The 25,019-nt window shown below is 37.7% G+C and overlaps 3 protein-coding genes across 3 annotated transcripts in view; 1 reads left to right on the top strand and 2 right to left on the bottom strand.

Moving 5' to 3' along the window:
* Positions 1-25,019, bottom strand: part of Pof (Painting of fourth) — a 73,871-nt gene that overhangs the window by 10,170 nt on the left and 38,682 nt on the right. The window lies entirely within an intron of this gene.
* Positions 284-9,345, bottom strand: LOC137244338 (uncharacterized). The gene is made up of 2 exons (XM_067773218.1): positions 7,894-9,345; positions 284-7,345 (listed from the first exon to the last, which is right to left on the bottom strand). Exon 2 carries the CDS (start codon positions 3,757-3,759, stop codon positions 2,932-2,934), a length of 828 nt encoding a protein of 275 aa, XP_067629319.1. The 5' UTR covers positions 3,760-7,345; positions 7,894-9,345; the 3' UTR covers positions 284-2,931.
* On the top strand, positions 4,033-6,002 carry LOC137246025 (piggyBac transposable element-derived protein 4-like). Its single transcript, XM_067777148.1, has 2 exons — positions 4,033-4,977; positions 5,047-6,002. Exons 1-2 carry the CDS (start codon positions 4,033-4,035, stop codon positions 5,293-5,295), a joined length of 1,194 nt encoding a protein of 397 aa, XP_067633249.1. The 3' UTR covers positions 5,296-6,002.

The following is a 25,019-nucleotide window of genomic DNA, read 5'->3' as shown; positions in this document are numbered from 1 at the left end:
GAGCCGGCATAAAACATGTAGGTCCCGTCCAGCCAATTTTTAGGGAAAATCAAGAGGAGCACGACGCAAATTGGAAGAGAAGCTCGGCCTTAGATCTCTTCGGAGGTTATCGCGCCTTACATTTATTTTTTTTATTCTCTAAGTGTCGAATAGCCGAATAAATCAGACACGATTTATGAATTTAATATCAGATATTTAATGAAATGATTTAAAGAAATATAATTGAGATTTTAATATAGAATTTATAAGAAAGAAAACCAAACTTTAATTTTACGTCCGCTTGCTACGGTTGCACGATTCGACCCCTTTTGCATTCATTCGTTAGTCTTGTTCGATTTTGTTCTTAAGCAGTAGCAAGGTTGCCATCTGTAGTTGACAACTCGGCCCTTCCAGATAGATCGTCACTCCGGGACGATTGGTATGCTGGACACCATTTATTTCTTTCTTCATCTTGCTCAGAACCTAATGTACAAGGTTTCATGTTGTCGTTGGTGAAAACGCCTGTGTAATTTCTACCCGACTTTTGTGCATTTGGTAGGTTTTCAACCACATAGCGATCATAAGGTAGCACCTTTGTTACTTCATACGGACCCTTGTATATCGGTTCCAATTTGTGTGACGTACCTGTTGGAGAAGGTATATTATCAATGGCTACTAAATCATCTATGTTTGTAAGGCCGTGGTGTTCTATGCTTTGCATCAAACCGCTCTTTCCATTTCTTTTGCTCGTTACGTATACGCTCACAAACTTCATTGGATCTGAATTCGTTGGAAAGCTCTTCGCCAGTAGCATCGTCATCTTGTATAGCCTGTATGAGTCTATTGGTGGTAACATCTCGTAATTTATAGCTAAACACCAAGCTATTCGGACTTTGTTTGGTAGTAGAGTTGCTTTGTGAATTGATGCACCACTGAAGCTGGTACAATGCGTCGTCCCAATCCTTCTCGTTCTTACTACTCCATTTAAGTGCAGCCAAAATTGGTTTGTTTACGCGTTCAGCTTGACCATTGGCGCGAGGCGTGCGCACTGCTGTCTTGGCATGATGGATGCCGTAGTCTGTCATGAATTTGCTAAACGCTTTAGAGGTAAAAGCCGTCCCTCTATCCGCTACTAAACTCTGTTTTCGCCCATAAGTGGTCATGTATTCACGCAATGTTGTCAGCACTGGAGCTGTCTTCGTATTTCGTAAAGCTTTCAGTACCACATACTTCGTAAACGCACATACAATTACCAAAACGTACGAGTTGCCATGCTTACTTTTCACAATTGGTCCGAGGTGATCCAGGTGTACCGTCTGGAAAGGAATCGGAACCACTTTCTTCAGATGGAATTGCGCATCTCGTTTTCCGCCCTTGACTTTGTTTAAAAAACATTCCGGACAAGGTCGATGTAAGATTTGACGTAAGCTCGCATACGTGCGAACCAAAAGTATTTGCTCAACAGTTCGATAGTCTTTTCTACTCCGAAATGACCTGCTTCGTCATGACAAGACCATGTGACTCGCCATTTCACCTCTTGTGGTACCACCAACAATTTGTTGTTGCCTAGTTTACGGTAAAGTCTAGCACCCTCGACGACGTAATCATCTTTAAGTTGTTTCGCATTATTTCCAGACTTCCCATTGAGAATTTCAATGATATCCTTTAGTTTCTCATCCTGCCGTTGCATTGCAGCCACCCACCCATCTGATATGCTAACCACTGTATAAACTGAATCAGCCACTGTCGTTGCCTCACATGATGGCAGAGACGGACATCTACTGAGTCCATCAGCTAAAGCGTTTTTCGTTGCTACCTATGTTTGCATTCGAAGTCATATTCCTGTAATTTCAACCACCACCTGGCTATGCGTGGAATCAATTCTGTCGTTGCCTTCGTGGATGCAACCGCGTTGCAATCCTTAACCACCTTAAAATGTTGGCCCATTAATTACGTTCGATATCGCTGTAAAGTTTCCACTATGGCCAGAACTTCCAGCTCATAGCTTGCATAATTTCGCTCAGCGTCGTTACACTGCCTGCTAAAATAAAAAACAGGTCTCCAATGGTCGTTCTCGTTTTGCATTAAAACGCCTGATAAACCTAAAGCGCTTGTGTCGGTATGTACTTCGTGCGGTTTCGTTGCATCGTACATAGCCAAAACTGGTTTCGTAGTAAAAACGTTTTCAAATCGTTAAAAGTCCTGATTTGTAAATCCTGCCATACAAAATTACTATTTTTACGCAACAATGCTGTTAAAGGTCGTGCTAATATAGCGTAATTCGGTGCAAACTTCCGAAAATATCCAGTAACACCCAGAAATTCGTTGGCACACGAAACTCTTCTATTACCTTAGTTTTATTTTCACCTGGTCTGATACCATTTTTGTCGATAATATGTCCAAGAAATTGGACTTCCTTTGCCAAAATCGTGCTTTTAGATGGACGTAATGTTAACCCTTCGCGTTGGATAACCTCAAGGAATTCCCGTAGAACTTCCAACCCTTCGTTAAAAGTTTGCGTCGCAATAACTACTTCATCAACATAGTTAATTACCTTATCTCGATGTTTCATTTTTTTACTAACTTTAACGATTACCTCCTGGAAAACCATGGGCGCGTTAACTAATCCAAAGGGTATAACATTGTGCTCGAACAGCCCTTCGTGTGTCAAAAATGCCGTGTATTGTTTGGATTCCTCTGCCATTGGAATCTGGTAATACCCCTATGTCATATCCAGGGTTGTGAAAAACTCGTTGCCTGCCAATCGTGCTAGTTGTTCTTCAACAACCGGCATTAAATAATTTTTCTTCACCGTCACCTCATTAAGTACTCGAAAATCAATGCACATCCTATCTTCTCCATTCGATTTCTTCACCAACAAAACCGATGCTGCATGAGGAGAACTACTCGGTCGTATAATACCATTATCTTGTAACTTCCGTAAAATATTTGTTAGTGCCTTTGCGCAAATGGAACCTGATATCGTTTGCCCAAAATTGGTTTACTCGTTGTTACCTCAATCGAAATTTGCGTATTTTTGCACCGCCCAATTTGTTGAATATCTTCTGAAAAACAGTCTTGATACGCTAGTAAAGGCTTTGATACCTCACCTTTCTCCTTGCTCGATATCTGACTAGATAAGTTGAAATCATTTTCGATTGAATTTATTTGTAGTATGTCGTGATCATTTGCTAAGCGATAGCCATAGTCCTTCAGAGCATCACGACCCAATAGAATGTCGCATGGTATTATGTTATCACCCACCAGATATATTACCAATCGTTGAACATTACCCATCACTCCATGTACCTCTAATTTTTCTGATGCGTGTACCTCACATCTACCGAACCCAATGAAACGTTTATTAGTATGTTGTGCCTGCATACCCTTTGCTGTTGTTCGAATTAAGGAACAAATGCTACCTGTATCGATGAAGGCCTCGAACTGTTTACCATTAACAATAAATGTCTTTGTCACTGGTTTATCTCCGATGTTATCATTATCAATAGCCATCACTATCGGTTTCACCTTGCAATCTTTCGCGTTATGACCTATTTTGGAGCATGAAGTACATTTTGGTTTACGTTGCGGCTGTGTACATTTAGCCGATATGTGCCTAAAATCGTTGCAGTTATAGCATTTAATTTGACCTGTAGGCTTTACGTTGGTTTTCTGCTCCGTCTCTGGTGATTGTTGCATTGACTGTACACTCATACTTGTTACAGTTGAATTGCCTGAACTCTTTAAGTTTCTTAGCGCTGCCAACAAATGACTGCACATTTTAACCTTTATGTCAACAGCAGAACTTTTTTACGCACGTCTACAGCAACACACCCGGGTATGTACATACGTTTTGTATGGCAAATGGCATGCCGTTATAACCCGGCAGGTACACATCTCTGAAAAAATCGATAGTACCTGCGTTAAACACTTGCGCTAAAAAGTATAAAATAGGGTTTACCAGTATTACGGATTTTATCATGCACGTATGATTCGAAGTGAAAGGACGTTTCTGTTTATTTTGTGGAAATAAAAAAATAAAATCAAAGTGAAATGGCAGATGGTAAATGGTTTACTCCACGACAACTAAGCGCACTTTCGTACGAAGAACAGCAAGCATATATTCGTCAAACGCTTGAAGAGAGCCAAGAAGAAATAAGTGACCACGATTCAGTAGTTGGTGACGAGGCTTTAGATGAATGTGTAGGTAATATTGGTGGTGATGACTCAGACTTAGAAGAGCCCACGTTATCAGAATATGACCCAGAGGACGGCAGTGATTCAGATGAAGAACTTGAAGATGCACCAACTGAAACTGGGGAATATTTTACTGCCAGAGATGGTAATGTTTGGTCTTCGATACAACCACAACCTGTAAGATTCCGTACGCACAACATTCTAAGAAGTGCACAATCTGGACCAGTACGGGCAACGCAAGGTTTGACCATTTCAGAAACGTTCAAATTGATAACGTCAGACGAAATATGCGACATAATTATTCGTGAATCAAATCGAAAGGCAAGGCAATTCTTTGATGATGACAATGCAAAACATCCAACAAGAGAACCGAGATCATGGATTCCCATAACAGAAAGTGAATTTGATGCATATTTGGGCGTACTTTTGCTAAGTGGCGTTACACATTCTGGTTACGTGCATACGAAAGATTTGTGGAATACTAAATCACATCCATTATATCGTGCTGCAATGAGTTTACGACGATTTTGGGAAATTAGCCGCTTCATTCGTTTTGATAATGGAAACACACGCCAGCAACGCAAACAAACTGACAAAGCAGCAGCAATATCGGACGTTTTTTTGATGCTAAACAACTGTCTTCGTAGATATTACGTGGCAGGAGCCAACGTCACCGTAGATGAACAATTGTATGCTTATCGTGGTGGAACTGGCTTCACGCAATACATACCATCAAAACCTGCCAAATATGGGATAAAAGTGTGGTGGGTGTGCGACTCCATTTCGTTCTATCCATTGCAGGTACTATCAATATTGTTGAAAATTGTTGAAAGTATAAATAACTAAATTAAATTTAATTTTTCAATGCAGGGACAAATCTATACAGGAATGGCACCGTCTGGTGAACGTGAAAGAAACGTTCGTGAAAGAATAGTCAAAGATTTATGTATCAACCTTTTTGATGGAAGTGGAAGAAATATTGTATGTGACAACTTTTTCACTAGCTACAACTTGGCAAAATCTTTGATGATAGACAATAATTTATCTACATATATTGGGTACTTGCAACAAAAGGCGTACATTCGTGCCAGCAGCATTTGCCAACCCCAAGGGACGTGAAGCTGAATCGTCAATGTTTGGGTTCTATAATCACGTTACGATGTGCTCGTACGTGCCCAAGAAAAACAAGGCAGTTGTATTATTGTCCACTTCTCATTATACAACAGAAACGTCCGGTCCTAAGAAGAAGCCATTGCTTATATTGGACTACAACAAAACCAAAGGTGGAGTTGATAGCATGGACATGTGCTTGTCCGAATATAGTACCAAGCGGCGCACAAATAGATGGCCTTTGGCTTTCTTTTATAATATTGTGGACGTTGCTGCGTTTGCTGCATACATAATATACGTTGACAACAACACTCACCTGAAGTCATATACAAGCCGCCGTAGGATGTTTCTCCATCAGCTAAGTGAGCAACTATGCATGCCAGAAATAGAGAGAAGGGCGAATAACAGCAGAATATCCAGAGTTTTTTCAACGCGCAACGCCATCGAAGCCATGATAGGTAGGCCCATCCGAGTTGTGGATGCTGGAGCACATGAAGCGGAGGAGCGTGATAGTACGGGACGCCTAAAAGTAAAGGGGAATTGCTACATCTGCTCCAAACGACGCCCTACTCGTAAAGCATGCACATTATGCAACAAACCAGTGTGCGCAGAGCATTCCAAAGACTTGCCGCAATGCGATAGATGTAATTGAATTTCAATAATTTTAAATTTTTTCGTAGTTTTTTTAATATTTTTTTCATAAGTATTTTATAATTTATAATACTTTTATGCCATAAGTATTTTTTTCACTCAAAATAAACTATACTTTTCAAATATTATCATATTTGCATGCGATTTACTATACATATGGTATGGTATACCCAGGTATGTATGCTGTTGACGTAAAGGTGCAACTTTGTAAATGGGCTTTATCTACCAAACGGATGATCCAATCCTAACCAAAATTGGGACTATTGCGTAAAACAGTTTTCGCTAGGATATCACGAAATTTCAAGTCGATCCGATTATCCAGTTCAGAGCTACAGCGTTTTGAAAACGCAAAACATACCCAGGTATGTTGCCGTTGACATAAGGGTTAAATTGGATTGCTGCTAACGTCTTTGACAGTGAAACATCTCCTAGTCCACCAATAATATGCGTAATAATTGACTCTTCGTCAATAGCGCCTTGCCGGCCCAACGTTACCATTGTATAATAATATTCAATAAAATCTTCTGTGTTTTTACGCTTTCGCTTCGCCATCATTTTGTGCGTCTCAGCTGCATTAACTGTAGTCGGAAAATCAATATAAAATGCGTTCACAAATGCCACCCATGTGCCGTAAACTGGTTGCGCGTCTAACCACATTTTCGCCATAGCCTTAAGTTTATGCTGGATCGCAATTAACACCATCATGCTTGCCATTTGTGGCACTGTTTTAGCTGCTCTACCTTGTGAATAAACTGTTGTGGTGTTATCGAACTTTAATTGGATCAAAATCCGGCATAACACCCACCATATCTTGAATCGTCATATGTTTTACGACGGGCACTATAATTTGTTCATTACCTGAATTAACAATTCCATTACCCGCGTTGTTAATTTGCTGTAACGACTCCATCGTTGTGTTGTTATTAGACATCTGACCATTTACATTCATTGTATTGATGGCTGTTTTTAAATTTTGCAAAACATCTTTGAGTCCATCAATTTGCGTTTGTAATTCATTCACGTTCGAACATGAGCTTTCTTCTAATTCTTCTTGTTCGATTTCATCGCTTTGTAACAACTCTTGAAGTTTCGCCACTTTAAGCGTTTTTGGGCCGGTCATCGTCACTCCGTTGGCCCTCAGAAGTGCATTTAATTGCGTTACTTTCAGCGATGTAAGTTTCAACATTTTAAATTTTATTATTATTTATTAAATATATTTTATTTAATTTCGTTTGTGCAATAGCGTACTGCACGTCTAGAATCTTCCACCAAATGTTTGTCTCCTTACATACATATGTACGTATGTATATAGCCTTCTGTTCTCTGCTTCGTGTTCTCATGCAATTTAGTTTCTGATTTTGCTTTTCTTTTCAACGTCGCTATTATTTGAACTGCTCAAGTAACACTCCTGCTTGTTGCCGTTTGTCGTTGCAAAGAAAACACACAAAACAATGTCTTTGCTTTCGCAGCCTTGCCTTGCTGCTTCCCTTAAGCCCCCATTACTGATACTTAGAATAGACTTGACTTGGCGTAAACTTGGCAACTTAGCCACGATTATACTCCAATTGGCGCACACAACCTGGCATCATAATCAGCGTTGAAATTTATTTTTAAATAAATGTCAATTTGTATGACAAAATGTCAAAATGAAATGGAAACAAACAAATGGCATCTCAAAATATAAACGTCACTTAGAACTTACATAGAAAATCAAAATTCAACAGACTTCTAAGTCAAGTTAAGTGTTGCTAAGTTTTGAGTAATCAGTAACATGCAATGTTCATTTAACAGAAATGTAAGTGACAGTTCTCAAGCCAAGTCAAGTCTATGCTAAGTATCAGTAATGGGTCCTTTAGACTGTTTTTATGTTGAATTTTAATTTGCGTCGTTTGCAAAAAAAAACAATATCGTTGCTGTAGCAGCGCTGCCTTGCTGCATTCGTTAGCTCGTTTTTACCTTGAATTTTGCTCTGCGTCGATCGCTCAAATTTTTCGTTGAGAAGTTCTGCCCTGCGCCGTTTGCAAATTCGTGCGTTTGCGCTGCCGACTTCTCCGTTGCAATGTGTGTGTATCCACTCAATGCGTTGTTGCTTCGTATTGTCTCTGCTCTACGTACGTTTCTTCGTTGTTTGTGCTGTTCTGCAGCCGTAAATTTTTATACACCTATATAGATGTATGTATATACGTTGTAGGCGTCGCTATTTAATGCTAATAGCTGTGGATATTCTTATTCCACTCTGACTTTGTCGAATAGCCGAATAAATCAAACACGATTTATGAATTTAATATTAGATATATAATGAAATGATTTAAAGAAATATAATTGAGATTTTAATATAGAATTTATAAGAAAGAAAACCAAACTTTAATTTTACGTCCGCTTGCTACGGTTGCACGATTCGACCCCCTTTTGCATTCATTCGTTAGTCTTGTTCGATTTTGTTCTTAAGCAGTAGCAAGGTTGTCATCTGTAGTTGACATAAGGTATTAAGGTGCTTCTACGGTTATTCGCTTAATCTCTTGTAACGTACGTAGCTCGGTAGCATTGCGCTGAATTGGGGTGCAAGGGGTTGATAAGTAAGGCTTTATAGATTCAAAGCTTCCGCAACCCAATTGTCAACCTCACCTACGCGAGGGTAATCCTGTTACAAATATGAGTGTATCATACACATATTTAACAGGGAGGCTCTGGCTACCCCAAGTTCCTCATGGAACCAGGGGGTGGGGAGGGCGGAATGGCCTAGAAGGTTTAATGTTGTTTGGTATACATATGTATGTACACATGTACATCTGTATATGCAAAAGAGAGTTATTATACACTCATATTGCAAATTATGTATACTTAGCTGAATACCTTGAAATAAAGTTAGTTGTGAAATAGAACTCGAATTGTGTGTTTGAATAGTCGTGAGTACACTTAAATGTGGTCATATTAATCGTTCCTGAGATGGTCGGGCCTTAATGGTGCTTTGTTACCGGACCGTACCGGATCTATATCTGGCAAAGGACCATCATCATCGATAGCACTCCCCAAAGCCTTCGGGGAGTGTCTTTATCGTTGACATACGGTGCACAGGGTGTGAGTAATCTTATGATCTTGTCTCACATGAATGTTGGTGGTCGGGCATTTCGAGCTTGTGAGATTGTCTCTTAACTTCAGGCGCCTTTTAGCACTACAACAAAGGAAAATTTTGTCTGGCTATCAGACCAGCTTTGGTGCTAATAGATAAGGAAGGAACGGAGGCGCGCTTAAACGTGGTGTGAATCGCTCTTGGTTGTGAACAGAAAGGAACCATGCATATTTTAAAGAAATCGCGTCGACAACAAGTATTAGGGGTTAGATTAAAACATCGCGTTTTGCATGTGGCATATATGTGCCCGTTTTATAAATATGTATTTCTTCGGTAGATGGGGCAGTGCTAGTCTCTAGGACCGAACGAAGGACAGTCTCTCCACAAGGAGCTACTCATTGTATGACAAATTTTGAAGCCATGCTACATTGAAATGCCATGCTTTTGTCGCGGAAAAACCCCCGAGTGACTCCAGTACGTATACCAAGCTACCGGTGGAGGTGCAGATCTTGTACGTACGTATTTGTCTTTTTTTCAGTAGAAGCATGCGTATATATGTGTGTCGGGGGTTAAAACAATATGAAAACAAAAAATACCTACTCGTAGATGAAGGCTATTACGATCAATACATCGTACAATTGTTTGTATGCCGCTTTGAAAATCAAATAGCTCTGGTGAATTAGTAAAAAAAAATTACTTTTGCTTATTTTCAGCAAGTAATTCGAAACCAGAATTTTGGCTGTTAAAAAACTGAAAAATGTTTACTTAAAAATAGTTGATCATGAAACACTTATAGCTTCAAAGCACAGTAAAATATTCAAGTTTTTTTTTTTCTCTGACGACAACAGCTGGCATCCATTCAAGTAATATCTGAAGTAAAATGAAAAAAAAAAAAAAGTTTGCTTTGCTTTTTACTGTTGCTGAAATATTTTTCAAGTACAAATGTAAGCTGTATACAAAAATATTCAAACCGAAAAAAAACTCATTGCTGGTAAAGCCAAAGATTTGTAAATTTTACTATTTTTCAGTAAGCAATTCAAACCCTGTCAAAAACTATGCGGAAATGGGTAAATAAAAAAAACATATTTAAGACTGTTTTCTCAGTTAACTTTAAAACCTATGTATCTGCCCGATAATCAAAAAATTTGTATGAAAATTTTTAAATTTACATGAGAATATATAGCCCTAAATCTGAGTTCATCGTCCAGTTCCGAACAAACAAGAACGAGAAAAATGTAAACAAAAAATTTTTTCTGAATTGAAAGATAAATCCAGCCTAGGAAAATTATATACTAATGTGTCACTTATGTATTTATCTAATATACTTTTTTATTTTCTTTCAGGAGTAAATATGTCTTTAAAAATTCTTTTTCTACACTCCCATTTAAATTTTTTCCCGCAAGTTTTACTATATGGATATATTTATTTGAATGCTCGTAACTTTTGTATTAGTTCATCGATTTTGTTGAATGAAAGCTTTTTTCTTTTTTTTTTCAATAAAACAGAGCTTAGAGAGAGAAAAAAATCTGCAATAAAATAAAAAGTTTTCGAGATCCTCGCAAAGTACACATTTTTTTATATTTTTACAAACAAAAATTTAAAAATTCGTAATGATTGTTCGTTATCTTTGAATCTGCAGAGCCTAGCTAGTGTTGTAGGCACAGTTTATAGAAAATTGTATTACCTTTTAAAACTTCAAAGCGTTTTGGAATTGCTCAATTCGTTCTTGAGATATATATGATTAAGTGGACCCAATTTTTTTTTTTTTTTTTAACGGTTATTCGTAAATATTTCAAAAACGTTACCATAGAATTAAAAATTACCTTGATTTTCGGAATCAGGGGGTGATTTTACATAGGAATTTCATAATGGCGTTTCTGGTGCATTTTGGCTGTAAACCAGTGTAATAATAAATACCTCGCACCACTAAAAGAGTTTGTAGCAAATGGACCCATAACGTCAGAGTGTGCCAAATCCCATAAATTATGTGCACACTTTCCACATTCCTTACTAATTGTTCCCGTTTGTTTGCCTTTTGCGCACACAATGCACTTTTCTTTGTTTATGCTACCATAATTTACACCAATTGAACAATTTCTTAAGTTATTTAAATTTTTGCTGCAAATATGCCCTAGCCTGCGATGCCACAGCTCATAATTATCAACCGCTATCATTACTTTTCCAGCATGCCCCTTTGCGCAATCAAGGTGGAATGTCCCCAGCTAGCTCAGGGCGAGGTCGGGCCCCTAACCGTTGTCCACCTTGATGCGGGGCGGATGTCCCAATCATCATTACCTTCACTTCCATTCACACCCCTCGCAGGAAGCCCAGCCAACCTTGGACCGCTCGATAATTCCGCCTGGCAGCGAGGCCCCTCTCTTTGATGCTCCAAATGACCCTACTCACTTACCCTAATGTCATCTTCCCCTTCCCCAAGATTAAATTTTAGCAAGCCATTTCAATTTCTTCTTTCAATTCACGTACACATTTTATTTATTCCAATATCCTATTATATGCAAAATGAAATAGATTGTTGAAAAAAATTTTTTTTTAAACTGATTTTCTTATTAGACATTATATGTATGTATAATGAAATTTATGTGCAATCATATCTTTATCCAAACGTACATCTCAAAAGCAACGTTAAATTATCTTTATGGCAAAGAAAAATTACCTCATAAAAAAAACAGGAAAATTATTACAAAAAAAGGACTCAGCTTATATCCAAATGGAACCGTACGCTTAAATACAAATTGTACACGCATCACTTTATACAAAGAAAACTATCTCGACATGAAGATTGTCGTGTAATATTATACCAAGAAAACTTACGTGTAATAACATAAAAACATTATATTACATGCAAATTATCATCAGACAAAAAATCGACCGTTCAAATATTCTTGATTCTTGACAAAAATTGACGCATAATAAAGATCTAAATATTTCTTCAAGTGACAAAGACTCTTATTATACGGAATATATTTATATCGACATCAAAATTTCATAATTTGTATCGGGCCTTTTGATCGAAAAAAATTCACCCAAACGATTGCAGGCTAAATCGTAGCCGAATTCAAAATCATCAATACACCCTAATGCCTACCCACGAGAGCGCTCTTTTCGGGAGATCAGAGGTTGTTTGCAGGATTTAATAGCCACTGCACCATAAATAAAAAAATGTAGTTTGTCTTACAGAACACGTCTGGTAGGTTTTTTTCGATGACTTACAGGCGCCATTAAAAATTTTGACAATTTAATTTTACAAGGAAACGTTTATTTTACCCTATTCAAAAAAAAAAAACATAAAATAGCTTAATATACAGGAATGGCACCGTCTGGTGAACGTGAAAGAAACGTTCGTGAAAGAATAGTCAAAGATTTATGTATCAACCTTTTTGATGGAAGTGGAAGAAATATTGTATGTGACAACTTTTTCACTAGCTACAACTTGGCAAAATCTTTGATGATAGACAATAATTTATCTACATATATTGGGTACTTGCAACAAAAGGCGTACATTCGTGCCAGCAGCATTTGCCAACCCCAAGGGACGTGAAGCTGAATCGTCAATGTTTGGGTTCTATAATCACGTTACGATGTGCTCGTACGTGCCCAAGAAAAACAAGGCAGTTGTATTATTGTCCACTTCTCATTATACAACAGAAACGTCCGGTCCTAAGAAGAAGCCATTGCTTATATTGGACTACAACAAAACCAAAGGTGGAGTTGATAGCATGGACATGTGCTTGTCCGAATATAGTACCAAGCGGCGCACAAATAGATGGCCTTTGGCTTTCTTTTATAATATTGTGGACGTTGCTGCGTTTGCTGCATACATAATATACGTTGACAACAACACTCACCTGAAGTCATATACAAGCCGCCGTAGGATGTTTCTCCATCAGCTAAGTGAGCAACTATGCATGCCAGAAATAGAGAGAAGGGCGAATAACAGCAGAATATCCAGAGTTTTTTCAACGCGCAACGCCATCGAAGCCATGATAGGTAGGCCCATCCGAGTTGTGGATGCTGGAGCACATGAAGCGGAGGAGCGTGATAGTACGGGACGCCTAAAAGTAAAGGGGAATTGCTACATCTGCTCCAAACGACGCCCTACTCGTAAAGCATGCACATTATGCAACAAACCAGTGTGCGCAGAGCATTCCAAAGACTTGCAACAATGCGATAGATGTAATTGAATTTCAATAATTTTAAATTTTTTCGTAGTTTTTTTAATATTTTTTTCATAAGTATTTTATAATTTATAATAATTTTTATGCCATAAGTATTTTTTTTACTCAAAATAAACTATACTTTTCAAATATTATCATATTTGCATGCGATTTACTATACATATGGTATGGTATACCCAGGTATGTATGCTGTTGACGTAAGGGTGCAACTTTGTAAATGGGCTTTATCTACCAAACGGATGATCCAATCCTAACCAAAATTGGGACTATTGCGTAAAACAGTTTTCGCTAGGATATCACGAAATTTCAAGTCGATCCGATTATCCAGTTCAGAGCTACAGCGTTTTGAAAACGCAAAACATACCCAGGTATGTTGCCGTTGACATAAGGGTTAAATTGGATTGCTGCTAACGTCTTTGACAGTGAAACATCTCCTAGTCCACCAATAATATGCGTAATAATTGACTCTTCGTCAATAGCGCCTTGCCGGCCCAACGTTACCATTGTATAATAATATTCAATAAAATCTTCTGTGTTTTTACGCTTTCGCTTCGCCATCATTTTGTGCGTCTCAGCTGCATTAACTGTAGTCAGAAAATCAATATAAAATGCGTTCACAAATGCCACCCATGTGCCGTAAACTGGTTGCGCGTCTAACCACATTTTCGCCATAGCCTTAAGTTTATGCTGGATCGCAATTAACACCATCATGCTTGCCATTTGTGGCACTGTTTTAGCTGCTCTACCTTGTGAATAAACTGTTGTGGTGTTATCGAACTTTAATTGGATCAAAATCCGGCATAACACCCACCATATCTTGAATCGTCATATGTTTTACGACGGGCACTATAATTTGTTCATTACCTGAATTAACAATTCCATTACCCGCGTTGTTAATTTGCTGTAACGACTCCATCGTTGTGTTGTTATTAGACATCTGACCATTTACATTCATTGTATTGATGGCTGTTTTTAAATTTAGCAAAACATCTTTGAGTCCATCAATTTGCGTTTGTAATTCATTCACGTTCGAACATGAGCTTTCTTCTAATTCTTCTTGTTCGATTTCATCGCTTTGTAACAACTCTTGAAGTTTCGCCACTTTAAACGTTTTTGGGCCGGTCATCGTCACTCCGTTGGCCCTCAGAAGTGCATTTAATTGCGTTACTTTCAGCGATGTAAGTTTCAACATTTTAAATTTTATTATTATTTATTAAATATATTTTATTTAATTTCGTTTGTGCAATAGCGTACTGCACGTCTAGAATCTTCCACCAAATGTTTGTCTCCTTACATACATATGTACGTATGTATATAGCCTTCTGTTCTCTGCTTCGTGTTCTCATGCAATTTAGTTTCTGATTTTGCTTTTCTTTTCAACGTCGCTATTATTTGAACTGCTCAAGTAACACTCCTGCTTGTTGCCGTTTGTCGTTGCAAAGAAAACACACAAAACAATGTCTTTGCTTTCGCAGCCTTGCCTTGCTGCTTCCCTTAAGCCCCCATTACTGATACTTAGAATAGACTTGACTTGGCGTAAACTTGGCAACTTAGCCACGATTATACTCCAATTGGCGCATACAACCTGGCATCATAATCAGCGTTGAAATTTATTTTTAAATAAATGTCAATTTGTATGACAAAATGTCAAAATGAAATGGAAACAAACAAATGGCATCTCAAAATATAAACGTCACTTAGAACTTACATAGAAAATCAAAATTCAACAGACTTCTAAGTCAAGTTAAGTGTTGCTAAGTTTTGAGTAATCAGTAACATGCAATGTTCATTTAACAGAAATGTAAGTGACAGTTCTCAAGCCAAGTCAAGTCTATGCTAAGTATCAGTAATGGGCCCTTTAGACTGTTTTTATGTTGAATTTTAATTTGCGTCGTTTGCAAAAAAAAACAATATCGTTGCTGTAGCAGCGCTGCCTTGCTGCATTCGTTAGCTCGTTTTTACCTTGAATTTTGCTCTGCGTCGATCGCTCAAATTTTTCGTTGAGAAGTTCTGCCCTGCGCCGTTTGCAAATTCGTGCGTTTGCGCTGCCGACTTCTCCGTTGCAATGTGTGTGTATCCACTCAATGCGTTGTTGCTTCGTATTGTCTCTGCTCTACGTACGTTTCTTCGTTGTTTGTGCTGTTCTGCAGCCGTAAATTTTTATACACCTATATAGATGTATGTATATACGTTGTAGGCGTCGCTATTTAATGCTAATAGCTGTGGATATTCTTATTCCACTCTGACTTTGTCGAATAGCCGAATAAATCAAACACGATTTATGAATTTAATATTAGATATATAATGAAATGATTTAAAGAAATATAATTGAGATTTTAATATAGAATTTATAAGAAAGAAAACCAAACTTTAATTTTACGTCCGCTTGCTACGGTTGCACGATTCGACCCCCTTTTGCATTCATTCGTTAGTCTTGTTCGATTTTGTTCTTAAGCAGTAGCAAGGTTGTCATCTGTAGTTGACATAAGGTATTAAGGTGCTTCTACGGTTATTCGCTTAATCTCTTGTAACGTACGTAGCTCGGTAGCATTGCGCTGAATTGGGGTGCAAGGGGTTGATAAGTAAGGCTTTATAGATTCAAAGCTTCCGCAACCCAATTGTCAACCTCACCTACGCGAGGGTAATCCTGTTACAAATATGAGTGTATCATACACATATTTAACAGGGAGGCTCTGGCTACCCCAAGTTCCTCATGGAACCAGGGGGTGGGGAGGGCGGAATGGCCTAGAAGGTTTAATGTTGTTTGGTATACATATGTATGTACACATGTACATCTGTATATGCAAAAGAGAGTTATTATACACTCATATTGCAAATTATGTATACTTAGCTGAATACCTTGAAATAAAGTTAGTTGTGAAATAGAACTCGAATTGTGTGTTTGAATAGTCGTGAGTACACTTAAATGTGGTCATATTAATCGTTCCTGAGATGGTCGGCCTTAATGGTGCTTTGTTACCGGACCGTACCGGATCTATATCTGGCAAAGGACCATAATCATCGATAGCACTCCCCAAAGCCTTCGGGGAGTGTCTTTATCGCTGACATACGGTGCACAGGGTGTGAGTAATCTTATGATCTTGTCTCACATGAATGTTGGTGGTCGGGCATTTCGAGCTTGTGAGATTGTCTCTTAACTTCAGGCGCCTTTTAGCACTACAACAAAGGAAAATTTTGTCTGGCTATCAGACCAGCTTTGGTGCTAATAGATAAGGAAGGAACGGAGGTGCGCTTAAACGTGGTGTGAATCGCTCTTGGTTGTGAACAGAAAGGAACCATGCATATTTTAAAGAAATCGCGTCGACAACAAGTATTAGGGGTTAGCTTAAAACATCGCGTTTTGCATGTGGCATATATGTGCCCGTTTTATAAATATGTATTTCTTCGGTAGATGGGGCAGTGCTAGTCTCTAGGACCGAACGAAGGACAGTCTCTCCACAAGGAGCTACTCATTGTATGACAAATTTTGAAGCCATGCTACATTGAAATGCCATGCTTTTGTCGCGGAAAAACCCCCGAGTGACTCCAGTACGTATACCAAGCTACCGGTGGAGGTGCAGATCTTGTACGTACGTATTTGTCTTTTTTTCAGTAGAAGCATGCGTATATATGTGTGTCGGGGGTTAAAACAATATGAAAACAAAAAATACCTACTCGTAGATGAAGGCTATTACGATCAATACATCGTACAATTGTTTGTATGCCGCTTTGAAAATCAAATAGCTCTGGTGAATTAGTAAAAAAAAATTACTTTTGCTTATTTTCAGCAAGTAATTCGAAACCAGAATTTTGGCTGTTAAAAAACTGAAAAATGTTTACTTAAAAATAGTTGATCATGAAACACTTATAGCTTCAAAGCACAGTAAAATATTCAAGTTTTTTTTTTCTCTGACGACAACAGCTGGCATCCATTCAAGTAATATCTGAAGTAAAATGAAAAAAAAAAAAAAGTTTGCTTTGCTTTTTACTGTTGCTGAAATATTTTTCAAGTACAAATGTAAGCTGTATACAAAAATATTCAAACCGAAAAAAAACTCATTGCTGGTAAAGCCAAAGATTTGTAAATTTTACTATTTTTCAGTAAGCAATTCAAACCCTGTCAAAAACTATGCGGAAATGGGTAAATAAAAAAAACATATTTAAGACTGTTTTCTCAGTTAACTTTAAAACCTATGTATCTGCCCGATAATCAAAAAATTTGTATGAAAATTTTTAAATTTACATGAGAATATATAGCCCTAAATCTGAGTTCATCGTCCAGTTCCGAACAAACAAGAACGAGAAAAATGTAAACAAAAAATTTTTTCTGAATTGAAAGATAAATCCAGCCTAGGAAAATTATATACTAATGTGTCACTTATGTATTTATCTAATATACTTTTTTATTTTCTTTCAGGAGTAAATATGTCTTTAAAAATTCTTTTTCTACACTCCCATTTAAATTTTTTCCCGCAAGTTTTACTATATGGATATATTTATTTGAATGCTCGTAACTTTTGTATTAGTTCATCGATTTTGTTGAATGAAAGCTTTTTTCTTTTTTTTTTCAATTAAACAGAGCTTAGAGAGAGAAAAAAATCTGCAATAAAATAAAAAGTTTTCGAGATCCTTCCTCGCAAAGTACACATTTTTTTATATTTTTACAAACAAAAATTTAAAAATTCGTAATGATTGTTCGTTATCTTTGAATCTGCAGAGCCTAGCTAGTGTTGTAGGCACAGTTTATAGAAAATTGTATTACCTTTTAAAACTTCAAAGCGTTTTGGAATTGCTCAATTCGTTCTTGAGATATATATGATTAAGTGGACCCAATTTTTTTTTTTTTTTTTAACGGTTATTCGTAAATATTTCAAAAACGTTACCATAGAATTAAAAATTACCTTGATTTTCGGAATCAGGGGGTGATTTTACATAGGAATTTCATAATGGCGTTTCTGGTGCATTTTGGCTGTAAACCAGTGTAATAATAAATACCTCGCACCACTAAAAGAGTTTGTAGCAAATGGACCCATAACGTCAGAGTGTGCCAAATCCCATAAATTATGTGCACACTTTCCACATTCCTTACTAATTGTTCCCGTTTGTTTGCCTTTTGCGCACACAATGCACTTTTCTTTGTTTATGCTACCATAATTTACACCAATCGAACAATTTCTTAAGTTATTTAAATTTTTGCTGCAAATATGGCCTAGCCTGCGATGCCACAGCTCATAATTATCAACCGCTATCATTACTTTTCCAGCATGCCCCTTTGCGCAATCAAGGTGGAATGTCCCCAGCTAGCTCAGGGCGAGGTCGGGCCCCTAACCGTTGTCCACCTTGATGCGGGGCGGATGTCCCAATCATCATTACCTTCACTTCCATTCACACCCCTCGCAGGAAGCCCAGCCAACCTTGGACCGCTCGATAATTCCGCCTGGCAGCGAGGCCCCTCTCTTTGATGCTCCAAATGACCCTACTCACTTACCCTAATGTCATCTTCCCCTTCCCCAAGATTAAATTTTAGCAAGCCTTTTCAATTTCTTCTTTCAATTCACGTACACATTTTATTTATTCCAATATCCTATTATATGCAAAATGAAATAAATTGTTGAAAAAAATTTTTTTTTAAACTGATTTTCTTATTAGACATTATATGTATGTATAATGAAATTTATGTGCAATCATATCTTTATCCAAACGTACATCTCAAAAGCAACGTTAAATTATCTTTATGGCAAAGAAAAATTACCTCATAAAAAAAACAGGAAAATTATTACAAAAAAAGGACTCAGCTTATATCCAAATGGAACCGTACGCTTAAATACAAATTGTACACGCATCACTTTATACAAAGAAAACTATCTCGACATGAAGATTGTCGTGTAATATTATACCAAGAAAACTTACGTGTAATAACATAAAAACATTATATTACATGCAAATTATCATCAGACAAAAAAATCGACCGTTCAAATATTCTTGATTCTTGACAAAAATTGACGCATAATAAAGATCTAAATATTTCTTCAAGTGACAAAGACTCTTATTATACGGAATATATTTATATCGACATCAAAATTTCATAATTTGTATCGGGCCTTTTGATCGAAAAAAATTCACCCAAACGATTGCAGGCTAAATCGTAGCCGAATTCAAAATCATCAATACACCCTAATGCCTACCCACGAGAGCGCTCTTTTCGGGAGATCAGAGGTTGTTTGCAGGATTTAATAGCCACTGCACCATAAATAAAAAAATGTAGTTTGTCTTACAGAACACGTCTGGTAGGTTTTTTTCGATGACTTACAGGCGCCATTAAAAATTTTGACAATTTAATTTTACAAGGACACGTTTATTTTACCATATTCAAAAAAAAAAAAACATCAAATAGCTTAATATACAAAGGAATGATTTTTGCTTCCCCCACTTTCGCTCTGCGAGTTATTTAGGTGCACTGTTGTAACTTTTTATTATGGTTGTGGTCTCCTCTGCTGGCATCGGATTGTAGATGATGCAATTATATTTATAGGTAAGTGCTATAATGGGGCAGCTATAATGAACCGGTATAAAGGTTTCCCTGGCGCTGGCAAAGCTTTTGGGTCAGCAACGGTGACCATGTGGAATTCCTCGATGAAAACTATTCCACATCCATATGCAGCATGTGGTTTTATAAACCGAAACCGAATTGTATTTTGAAGGCCAAAAGCCTTATATGATTTTGTTCCAGAATTTTAAATTCAAAAAATTCGGTTTTATGAACCCTTCGCGCACAGGGAAAACAATCTTTTTTTTTATATTAAATTAAACTCTATGTGTAATTTTTTTTCAACAGCGATCTGCACCGCGCAAACGAGTAGGAGCAATCTAGTTCATGACTAACTCCTTATCAACCGTTACCCCTATTTTTATAGGGAGCAACCATTGAGAGACACCGTTTTACTGTGCCGTTTTCCATTGTCATTCCCAGTAATCAACCGCAACCATTTTCACTCTATTTTCATCTTTTTCCTCTATTCACCACTCTAAATGGCCATCTGGCAACCCTTGGAAAGGAGCTTTTTCCAATTCCTCTATTGTGAACATACCTCATTTGACAGTTATCTTATTTTTTTACATTTTTATCTGTGCGCTATTTAACTCGTGCTAAATAATTATAGCTTTCGAGTTATTTAATTAGAAAAATTCAGTGCGCGAGTGATATTTAGTGAAAAGGCCAGCGCTGCTCTTCCGTGAGGTTCATAGGCACTCCGTTGTGCATCTGGGGTGGATTGAAAGAAGGCACTTCGCCAATATGGTCTCATAGCGCAGGGATCTGAATATACAAAAGAACTGGAGTTATAGAGCGTGGTTGATTGCTGATGGCGTTCAAACTGATCAGGGGAGGTGTACACCGACAACCAAATACGTCCAAGCACATTAATAACAGATAATAAAAATGTAAATCTTCATATATAAAAATCACGTGTCACAATGTTTGTCCTCGATGGACTCCTAAGCTACTGAACCGATTTTGAATTTGTTTTGCACCCCGTGTGTAGTTAGATCTAACTTGAAATATAGGATAAGTTATATCTCAGTTTATAATAATGGGGGATTACCCCCGGACCCGGGATTTCTGAGGGGGCCGGCGATTTAGAAGTACTAAGATATTTTTTTAATTCAGGAGAGTCTTTAGTTGGTCCATGTGCAATTTTTAAGTCGAATTTCAAAAGCAACGAATACCTGCATTTTAATATTGTAGTGAAGAGTGAAAAATAAAAATCTATATATATAAAATGAAAGGCTAAAATGTGTGTTAGTTGGTCGCCGGTGTTTGAAGAGATGCGTCGGTCGATTTTGTTCAAACGTGGACCCGGGTACGCCTAGAATGTGTTTATATAATATGGATATCAAATGAAAGCTGTTGATGAGTGCTTTATTACAGAGTAATATATTATACCGCTTGGTGACTAGGGTTTCAAGATATAGGCCAAAACGTAGACCCATACACCTAGAATGTGCGGGTAATATGGATATGAAATGAAAGCTGTTGCTGAGAGCTCTATAGTAATTTTCATTGTGATATTCGATTTAGTCGCATCAACAAACAAATATACACGCGAAGCCGAAATAGAGACATGAATTAATAATATCCACATACCTATTTGCACACGTCCTATTCGATTTGCCTGAAATTTGGTATATAAATTTGCCTATATTAGTATTTACGATCCTTTTTTCCGGGAAATTGACCAGAGACGGACTGGGACTGGGACTGGGACTGGGACTGGAACAAAATACATGCCACGCTCTGGGACAGGCAATAATGGATGAAAAAGAATGAGAAGAACGTGAGAGAAGGAGACTGAGAAAGAAATAGAATGAGACGAGTATGGAGATAGATGAAGCGAAAAAGACGGAGGTAGGAGCGAATAAAAGGATCAGGAAAAAGTGAAGAGGGGTGGGGGAGGGCAGAGTTGGACAGAAAAAGCTTATTAAAATGTATGCAGATAGGCCAAGTTTAGGGCAGAACAACGTCTGTCGGGTCTGCTAGTTTCAATTATAAATATTTGCAGTAGAAGCTGACAATATTCATGTGGTTGTTGTAATTTTATGGTTTTGTGCCCAACACAACAAAATTGTGCACTTATATAAGTGTTTTGCTCGGATTTTGGTTTTTATGCCCAATCTAATTAAAGTTTTTTTTTCTTTTCCTTTCTTTTTTTCTTTTTCAGTTCGAACCTTAGGAAGCTCGGGCTTTGGGCCCTTTGCTTACTGCCATACTCGAGCGGGACAAGGTGCGCTCAAAGCCCAACGCGGGGAACACCCACACCCTGACAAGCACAAACCGTTTTACATTCTAGCCGGTACAAATCATTTTCTACGTGAGCTGTTGCAATTAGCTTTCCGCTTTGATCGACAATTTTGCAGCTGTAACCAACAAATACAACTTTTTTACCTTTCATAGTCATTTGTCTTACTGACAACAAATTTGGGCATAGATTTGGCACGTATTCTACGTTTTCGACATTTATGCTTTCTTTGTTATTACTCCCATTCAATACAAGTTTGACGTTTCCTATGCTTTCAATTTTAACTTTTTCTTTGTTAGCCCTTGCCCTTCTTCTACAAGCAAATTTCGATTATTTGTCACATGCGAAGTGGCACCCGAATCTAGGTACGAGTATCACACATTCTTCGAATACATACACCAAAGATTGATCGAGGAATAAAGATGTTGCAGGCGCACACTTCCGTGGAAAGCAGCGGAGCGTAACAAAATTCTAGTAGGTCACTTCCACCACACCACAAACTTTAACACAAGTTTTAACATAATTTAAACACACAAAATAACTGATTGTAGTTTTTGAGTGTAAAAATATAAATTCGAAAAAGATTAGCTGAAAAAAAGTGTACAAATTATTGTTAAATAACAAATACAAAGAGTGGTAGTTTAACAAATTCTGCTGTGGTAAGTGGTTAATGTGACCTACTAGAATTTTGTGAAGCTTGCTTCACACTATTTTTCGTCCCTGCAACATCTTTACTCTTCGATCAATCTTTGCATACACACACTTCATAGCAGAGAATTTGACGATGTTGAAGTTTTTGACCGCACAACGTTTTCTGCCTTTTTTGTGCATTCTCTTCGTATATTCCCTTCTTGACCGCAGCTATAACATCGATACAGTTTCTTATTAAAATGTTTTGTATTTACAATTGATTTTACTTTTGATTTCTTTGTATACAAGGCATTACCTACAAAATCGTTCTTATTATCAAATTTCGTGTCTTGCAAAAGCAAACTTTTCACATTATCGACTGTTAGTTTTTGCTTCGAATTTTCCACTGCCATTACGAGTGGTTGGTATTCGTTTGGGAATCCCGTAAGCATTAAAGATGTAACGACTTCGTCATCAATGGGTCTACCACGTTATCCCCAAAATCAAAATCCCCAAAACAAAGTCCCCAAATTAAAATCCCCAAACTCATAATCCCCAACACAAAATCCCCATTTTATGTGTGAAATAAATTCAAATTAGGTTTAAAATCGCCGCGACCAAAAAAGGCTAATAATCCATACCAACTTTCTGCATAGGCGGCCTTTGGCCGCGCTTATAAAAAATAACCCTGGGCTACGCCATGCCAAGTCCGGGTGTCTGGTATAACCGTGGCTACCGATGATGTCCTTTGGGAATTTTGTGTTTGGGTATTTTTTTTTTTGGGATTTCGTGGCACTCCCGTCATCAATGCTTAAGCTAGCATTCCACACTTTGATAGCTGTCATGACCATATCATTTATATAGTCTTGCATAGACGAAAAATGTTCTAACCTGATTTGAACTAGCTTTTTTTGCAGCTCAACCTTCCGCGTGAGACCGCTATCTTCATACGCTTACATCAACGAGTCCCTCTTTTGCACTTTTAGCGTTTGCTATGTGAGCAAATTTACAAGGTTCCACCATCAACGTTATTTCCGCCAGCGCTCGTTCATCGGAATCCTTCCTGCACGCCAGCCTCAGTCACCTTCCAGCAGTTTTTGATTACGAGGTAAGACTTCGCGTGCCGTTTCCTTCAAGGGCGTAGCCAGGATTTAATTTTGGAACAATCAGGGGGGGCAATCCAATTTAATGTTTTTTTTACGAGGAGGAAGCATCGAAAGCCTCAAAGTTAGTGTGGGACTTTAACCGCACTAAACCTCCTACTGTCTGAGTACCATATACCCTCGGTACCACCGTCAAGTATTCCGTCGGGAGGTAGGTTGAGCAGCACTAAGCTCTACGTCTGTCGGGGTCAGGTTGCGCAATTCCATCCAATTTAATGTCAAGAAACAAGAAGCAGTGAATTACCCGAGTCGTGGCGGGTTCCACAATCTTTCGTTTTGGTGCTGTGAAGACACAAGTATACAATTTGGGTTGAAGCAAGAACAAAACTTTTTGAGGAAGATAAGCTTCAAATGCGAATCCCTTCAATTTGAATAGTTTTGTGATTATGTGTGGAAATGCATTGTATACTTTAACTCTTTCAGCCTGGCTTTTACTTGAAAAATTTTAATTGATAAAACTTATTTTGGTAATATTCTAGAAGAAAAACATGTCCAAAAATATCTGGAAAGTTGTCGAAAGACGCGTTTTGACTTCAGTATTATTAATCCGAGGCGGGAGTCCAAAATTTTGCTTTGTCAAAAGAAACCTGCGAAAAAAACACAAAATAACCACGGATATATATATTTGTATGCGCTAGTGCACATATGTATTATGGTAGGTAGATGTCAAACCCGGCTAAGTGCCAGGTCCCGGACAAAGTTCAGGAAGATTTTGTAGTATCACCGTAATATATATATTTGTAGGCGCTAGTGCATATATATATTAAAGTGGATGTCAAACCCGGCTAAGTGCCAGGTCCCCGACAAAGTTCAGGAAGATTTTGTAGTATCATCGTAATATATATATTTGTACGAATTTGTGCATATATGTATATATTCTGGTGGATGTATTTTCTGGCACCCGCTGGTAATTTGCATTTTTCTGGACTTTCCGCCTTGCGCCATTGCGATTTTATGAAATAGAATAGATTTATTAATTAATACAATATCTCGAAACAAACAATAATACATCACAAAAGTGTGTAAAACGCATTTCAAAAGCGGGCGGCAGAAAATTCACCATTCAAAATTTCAGCAAATTCTGCCCGAATAACGTGTTGGCGCCTCTTTTTGGAATTACCAGACTGCAATTTTATAGAAATGTGACTAAATTTAACTAAATGGTAGTCACTGTGTTTAAAAGTGCTAAGGTTATCAGTAGTAAAAAATTTGCTTATGTCCATCTTTG

The sequence above is a fragment of the Eurosta solidaginis genome, chromosome 3 (assembly GCF_040869045.1).
Source record: "Eurosta solidaginis isolate ZX-2024a chromosome 3, ASM4086904v1, whole genome shotgun sequence".
In the NCBI taxonomy this organism is placed as follows: Eukaryota; Metazoa; Arthropoda; class Insecta; order Diptera; family Tephritidae; genus Eurosta; species Eurosta solidaginis.
This window is presented reverse-complemented; position numbering and strand designations above follow the sequence as displayed.

What these genes read in the sequence shown, in the direction of transcription:
- LOC137244338 (XM_067773218.1), bottom strand. Translation starts at nt 3,759, where the DNA reads ATGTGCAGTCATTTGTTGGCAGCGCTAAGAAACTTAAAGAGTTCAGGC.
- LOC137246025 (XM_067777148.1), top strand. Translation starts at nt 4,033, where the DNA reads ATGGCAGATGGTAAATGGTTTACTCCACGACAACTAAGCGCACTTTCG. An exon ending in TTTCGTTCTATCCATTGCAG is followed by an intron (nt 4,978 to 5,046) that starts GTACTATCAATA and finishes TTTTCAATGCAG; the next exon opens with GGACAAATCTATACAGGAAT.